Source organism: Rhopalosiphum maidis, chromosome 3, assembly GCF_003676215.2.
Source record: "Rhopalosiphum maidis isolate BTI-1 chromosome 3, ASM367621v3, whole genome shotgun sequence".
NCBI lineage: Eukaryota > Metazoa > Arthropoda > Insecta > Hemiptera > Aphididae > Rhopalosiphum > Rhopalosiphum maidis.
Window position 1 is genome coordinate 52,585,248 of NC_040879.1, and position 7,141 is coordinate 52,592,388.

A 7,141-nucleotide genomic window follows, 5' to 3' on the forward strand; every position below is an offset into this window, starting at 1 on the left:
CGTCATGATAATACTACAGCGATACTGTTTAAACATTACTATTTTCGTATATTAAAAAACCGTCCAAAAACGTACGGTTAAAATTTTAAAATTAAAGTGCACTTTCATGAAGCATATATACCTTTGTTGAGAAAAATGTTTTAATTATATTCCTCGTTTCCTCCTATATTGTTCTTTTACGTATCTAATTACCAAGTGAAGCAGTAATTATTTTCCTTTGTCAGCATTTAAAATTTAAGAGTTTTGTATTAATAGTCGAACAGTACAACACCGTAATATTGTACTACACAGTGACGGATCCAGGGGGGCCTAAGGCCGGGCTTCGTGCCCCCCCAGACCTCTTCGACATTCTTTTTACTAACAACGAATATTTTAAATTATGTGATACTTTAATAATGATAATTGATTACTTACATAATATCTATTTTGGAAACCATTGGGAATGTTATTGCCGTTATTGGAATGAAAACAGATAAAATTAACATTAAAATAAACACCATAAATATTATTAGAATGTATATTATGGCTTAGAAGTAATTTTTTAGGAGCCCCCCCCCCAATTTAACTCTGGATCCGCCACTGGTACTACAACATATATGTGAAATATTTTTTCAATAGATTATTCAGAATGACATCCAAATAGACAACAACGTGTCTTTTATTTGATTGAATGTGATTGAATTGAAATGTATTTTTGTTTATTTTATCATTTTTATGTATTTTTCCCCGTGGATTTTTCTAAATCATGTTGTACCTACGACGTTTGCTTATTATGAATCGTTTCTTTCACTCAATATTTATTCGTATTATTTTTCTTTATGTAATGAGTAAATATTAAATTGTAATTTATAAATTAATACCTTAACTATAAGTATGATCGGGCAGTCTTGTATTAATCTCAATGCTAACGCTTAACCTGTTTTTTTTTATAAATCGTTATATTGCACTATGACCATTGTTAATTTTTTTTTTATATTCCGCTCAAAAATATTGAATCACTTAATTTCTTCTATATCGTAATTCTTCTATAAATATTATAATAATTATATTCTTAATCTTGTTGGCTTACATTATTTTGATAAATCGATCAATCGAAATTGGATAGCTACAACAATTCAACATAATAGAAGGAGACGTGCTCAATGTTCATATCCAACCATATTTTTCTAAACCGGTTAGTATACATGTTGATCAGTAGTATATAATTCCAAAACCGTCTCCTAGCTGGAATCGGCGCTGTGAGTGAAGGGGGCGGTGTATGGTACTCAGCGTATCGAAAAGATATGTCGTCGATATTTTACAGTCAGGCTTTGTTCGACACCACCAACACACGAGGTTGTTCTTCAACACTATTTTATTTGTTCGTCGACGACGTCTTTGCGCCCCCAAATACAAAACAGCTGTTGCAGTTTACAAGGTACGGAATACTTATTTTATTTTGTTTGTTTAAAAATAATTCATAGGTACAAGTTTTCGATTATGTTCTTTGATCGTCTTGATCAATATTTACATTTCACTGTGTTTGTTATTTACATAATATATTTTTAATGTTTGATAAATTATAAAATAATATTACCTATTTATACTGTGCTACTATTATATTTATATGATATTATATTATTATTAGTAAATGATTAAAACAGAACATTAATCATTACTGTGTGTATAAGGTTTCAAATTAAAACAGAATTAAGTACGTTATAATTATTTACAAACATGTCAATAGATAATGGCTCGTGTTGATTGTTGCTGCCTGTATGTAATGTACTCGTATAAGTATACCGAATTGTATACAATACAAAACGCGATTATTATTACGGACATTTCACACATTTTTTTCTGTCCTACCAATGTAATGTTGATTTTTAAAATTTTCTTTCCTCCCCTCCCGGCTCCTATAAAGCTTTCGCCCCCCTCCGGAGGGTCACACCCTACACTTTGAGAATCTCTGCACTAATGTAAAACTGCTGCTTGTGCCCTCCGTGACTGTCGCCGGCCACATTTTGTATCACAGACTAAAGCAGTAGGATACCCATTATGAATTAGTTAAGTTTAATTTTTTATGAAAAAAAATGCATGGAAAATGGGCATCTTTTAATTAATATTTAACAAATATCTATTTATTTATCTATAGTTTGATCTATGTTTAAATATGCTTTTTTTTCTAAACAAATATTATCTATTTATAAATTGATAAAAATTATTTAGTTTAAAAATATATAATATTATTTATACATAAACACATTTTAATACTCCTCTTAGGCTTTTACATATAATATAATAAGTAAAAATTATAATAACAGTTATAATTATGTAGGTATGTACATATTTATATTTTTGAAATTTAAAATTTATTGGTTTATAAATGTATACAGATTGATTAAACAGTTAATAGTAAATATTTAATTTAAAAAAATATATATATTATTCCTGTAATTAAAGTTAAATCTAATACATATTATATAATATTATATAATTGCATGTAGTATTAATTATACCCCCACTTAATTAGGATAGATATGAAGAGCGTTTATTTTTTCAATGCCGACTAATTGACATTTATGTTTTTCTTTATAGATGTCTGAAGATCTCTTTAAAACTTTTGATGAAAGGTGGACTCTAACTTTCATATCACCTTTTGAAATGGCCATAGCTAATTTTCGTTACACTGGCGTCGGGGATCAAGTGACATGTCATTTTTGCAAAAAACTATTTTTTGATTGGCAACCGGGCGATAATCCATTACGTGAACATATTCGTCTATCACAAAAATGTCCATATGTTGTGTACGCTGTAAGTAAATATTAAATAACTTTAATATCTTTGTATTAATCCTTATTTTACTTTACAGATGAAGTTAATAAAAGGTCGTTTGTTAACATTCAGTAATTGGAGTGTCGAATTTTTAAATCCTTATGGAATGGCCCAAGCTGGTTATTTTTACACGGGCGTTCAAGATCGTGTAAAATGTTTATTATGTATGACAGAATTTGGTAACTGGCAGCAGCATGATTTTCCATTTGATAAACATGCTTTTCAGTCTCCACAATGTCCATATGTTATTGAAAACAGAAGTAAATATCAAATTAATTACATACTTAGTTATAAAAATATTAAACTTGGTATGTAATTAAATTAATGGATTTTGAGATTTTGTGTAATAACATAATTATATCTGAAAATTAATCATACAAAGAGAACTAATGTATTAATTAAATAATTATTTAAACTTAATTCTAACAAATTTTAATATTATTATAAATCGGATATTAAGATCAATGATTACTAATTACTAGGTACCAACGTTTAATATTATATTTATTACTTATTTTTTTTTGAAAAATATTTTAACACAAATGTATGTGAAAAATATATGTGTCATTTTTGTACGAGTAATATTATAAAATTGTTATTACAAACTTTATTTAATTTTAATTTTAATAATAATTATATAGTAATAATTTAACTAATTTAAGGACTTTCTATTTCCTTATGATTTAAATAGACTTGGGTTTGATAAAAATATGATACATTCTCTTTTGAAATAATTATATACTTATTCATATTTTCAGATTTTTTTATTAAGACTGCTCTTAGCCGACCTACTATAGAGTTAAAAAATATTAATGATCGGTTACATTTTGAGGGTATTATTATATTCTTAAAACCTCTATTTCATGAAAAAATGATTGAATTTGATAAACGGCTGGATTCATTTAAAAGATGTTTGATACCATTGCAACACGATATTAATACTTTATGCGAAGCTGGATATTTTTATTCAGGTTAAATAATAATAATATTTATAACTATAATTTATCTTTCATTTTAATGATTAAATATGATTTTAGGCAATGGTTATTCTGATACTATGACATGTTTCTACTGCAATGATACTCGAGGTGAATGGACTGAAAACGAAGAACCATGGGTAGTACACGCCAAACGGTCAAAAAATTGTAGTTATTTATTATTAAAGAAAGGCAAAAGCTTTAGTAACATGGTACATGCCGTGAAAAGAGATATCATAAAGTCTAATCAACTGGTAATTTAATAAATATTGTATATCAGAAACAATATTAGAAATTTACCTTAAACTTTATTTGTAGGAATTATTCAAGTTAATTGCTGCAAAGAATAATACACTTACTATCGGAAAAAATATGAAAATACAGTCAACAAAAAAGTATGTTTCATTGAATCAATACAACTATTTTTATAAAAAATACATTTTAATTTAAATTATAATATATAATTGCTATTTGTATATTTTATCCTTACGTTACATTATGTATATTTGATTTCAATCATTTTAACAAAACTCACAGTATATTTTCATTGCATTTTGTAACATTGTTCTTATTAGATAATTTAATATTACTTATATCATATTTTTTATTTAATGGAGAAAGTAGAAACACTTCTAAAAAACTGATGACATTTGTTTAAACATCAATTCTTTAAATAATTTATAACTTTATAAGTCATATTAAGATTAAATCAATGATTAATTTTTAGTTTATACTTATCACTGAAAATGGTTTTATATGATAATGAATAGATAATTATATTATACTGTATTACGAGTTTATATACTAACGTTTAACATCATTAACTAGGCAATGATTTTGATTAATCTTAATGCAATAAAAGGAAGAGTGGGTTTATGTTAGGAGATAAATACAGTTTGAATTAGCAAGATATAAAACAAATCCATCAATATCTCCTACGAGTAGGAACATTGTATTAAATTATGTTTTAAAGTCTTCAATTCCCTGCAGTGTGCATGATAATTTTCTATATCACTTAGCATGTGCTATTAAGTATACCAAATATTATTATTTGATGCATTATAATGTTCAAACTTAATTTAACATACCATAAAAAATTTAGTTTTGTAATTCTTTTTTAGCATTAAAATGTTTTTAAAATTTTCTTGTTGGTTTTTATAGGCATATTAATAGGATACGAATTACCAAACTGTCATCAAATAAAATTCAAGAGCATTGTTTTCAAATGCTGGATCCTAATATATTACCAGATAGTATGATATGTAAAATTTGCTATAAAGAAGAAATTCAAGTTGCTGTTATTCCCTGCGGTCATACTATTTCTTGCATTCAATGCTCTATAACTTTCATACGGTGCGCTGTGTGTAGAGATTTATCCTTCAGATTAATGAGAGTCTATTTATGCAAGGATATTAAAAGATATAAATATCTCAAATCGGTACCAAGCAGTGCTAAAATGTCATCCAACAACACAATGAACACAATGCTTTGTAAAGTTTGTCATAAAGAGGGAATGACAACAGTATTTTTACCATGTAGACATGTCTACTCCTGTGGTAAATGTGCAGAACAAATAGATAAATGCCTTATATGTAGAGAAGATGTTTTTTCCTTAGTTAAGTTATATTTTTAAGGTTTACATAGTATATACTGTAATGTGCTTATACAATTAAATACAAGTTTGCTAATTTATTAAATAAATGTATAATAAAATGTCTGTAATGAAATAAAAAATTGAATATTAACTAGTGTTTATATTCGATGCATAAGTAAATTACTTCATATAACTTTTTTTCAAATTTTTAATGTGTTTATTTAACGTGTATTATTAAAATTTTTTTTATGATAAAATAAAATAAAAATGTATATAGGACACCTCATAAGGTATTTTTTACAATTATAAAATCTGAAAAATCCATATTCACATTTTTTATTTTACATGTTTTTTGATTGTATATGTATTGTCTTTTATTAAATTTCAATATGAGTAAAAATAAATATTGAAACCATAAATATTTTTAAATGTGTACCCATATGAAGGATAGAAAATGTCACTTAATAAAAAAAGTATGTAACTTTTGTTCATGGTTGTCAATACCTAAAAACACACGACATCAAAAACAGTAATTGCACTAGCTGTCCTCTTGATGTGAAAATATACTTAAAGCACCATGCAAATATTATGTTGGGAAGTCTTCTATAAATGAGTTAATTAATAAATTGAATAGTCAATAAACTTCATGAGTCATTCCAATAGTCTAGTATTGTATAATGGATATCTAGAACTGTGTAGATAGTCAGTTTTAAATTTAAAAATCATAAGTTTATTTTGTAGTCAGAATTATGGTACTTACTTAAAAAGTTCTTACATTTCTTATAATCAGTTAAAAATTTTTTTAATAATACCAATGTTTATTTATGAAAGCATTTGTATTTTGTAAATGTTTAAAGTTAAAATTAATTTTTAATTTACATTATATTTATATTACTAATTTACTCTGTATATAATACATAAGTATTAGGTATTTAATATCTAATTTACCTTATAGTTACCTCAAAGTTATACCTGATACCTCCACTAGTATTTTAAATTAAATAGGTTTTACATTGACTAAGTACATGTAATATTGAATAAAAAATATTTATTTAGTTTTACCATTATAATTTGATCAGGCGTATGAAAAAGCTCAGTGTAAATGTCTACTGAACTGTCTGAACTCTATATACAGCTCCAGCTATACCTATAGGTATGATATATTGTATGTGTGATATGTATTATATAACTATACTGTATTACTGTATTATAAGTATTTAATACTTATTATATTATAATTAATTAAATACATTTATAATATACATATTATTAGGTATTACCGGGGACGTATTTAAGGGAGGGGCCCATGGGGCCCGTGCCCCCCCCGCGATTTACTGTATTTTATATTTATTTTTATTATATGAGATATTTTACAACTTAACACCCCATGAACGCAAATTTGAACTTTTTGTTTGTGCCCCCCCCCCCTTAAGACATTTCTAAATACACCCCTGGGTATTATCTATATATCTATTACTTATTAATAGATAAGTAATAACTAAAGCAACGACTTTGATACACTTTAAAAATCATCAAATATGTATTAAAAAATATGGACTTGTGTATCAAAACACTAATATATAATATATAATTAAAATATATAATATTGTACAGTATAATAAAACATAATTATAATAATAATCGTATACTAAAATGATTGTAAATAAGATGAATTACGTATATTAATATATCCGCACTGATGAATAATATAAAAGTCAGTCTTTATGACAAATTCACAGCTTAATTTGCTATTATA

General features: G+C 26.0%; 1 protein-coding gene across 1 annotated transcript; it reads left to right on the top strand.

Annotated features, from left to right (window-relative positions):
• The first annotated feature begins 990 nt into the window (after positions 1-990).
• Positions 991-5,491, top strand: LOC113558592 (putative inhibitor of apoptosis). The gene is made up of 7 exons (XM_026964088.1): positions 991-1,417; positions 2,578-2,793; positions 2,852-3,074; positions 3,573-3,785; positions 3,852-4,045; positions 4,110-4,186; positions 4,953-5,491. The coding sequence occupies exons 1-7, from the start codon at positions 1,259-1,261 to the stop codon at positions 5,422-5,424; spliced, it is 1,554 nt and encodes a 517-aa protein (XP_026819889.1). The 5' UTR covers positions 991-1,258; the 3' UTR covers positions 5,425-5,491.
• Positions 5,492-7,141: the final 1,650 nt, after the last annotated feature.

Coding starts and splice junctions, on each gene's coding strand:
- LOC113558592 (XM_026964088.1), top strand. CDS start 1,259: ATGGTACTCAGCGTATCGAAAAGATATGTCGTCGATATTTTACAGTCA. Junction 3,786..3,851: donor AGCTGGATATTTTTATTCAG/GTTAAATAATAA, acceptor ATATGATTTTAG/GCAATGGTTATTCTGATACT. Junction 4,046..4,109: donor TCATAAAGTCTAATCAACTG/GTAATTTAATAA, acceptor CTTTATTTGTAG/GAATTATTCAAGTTAATTGC.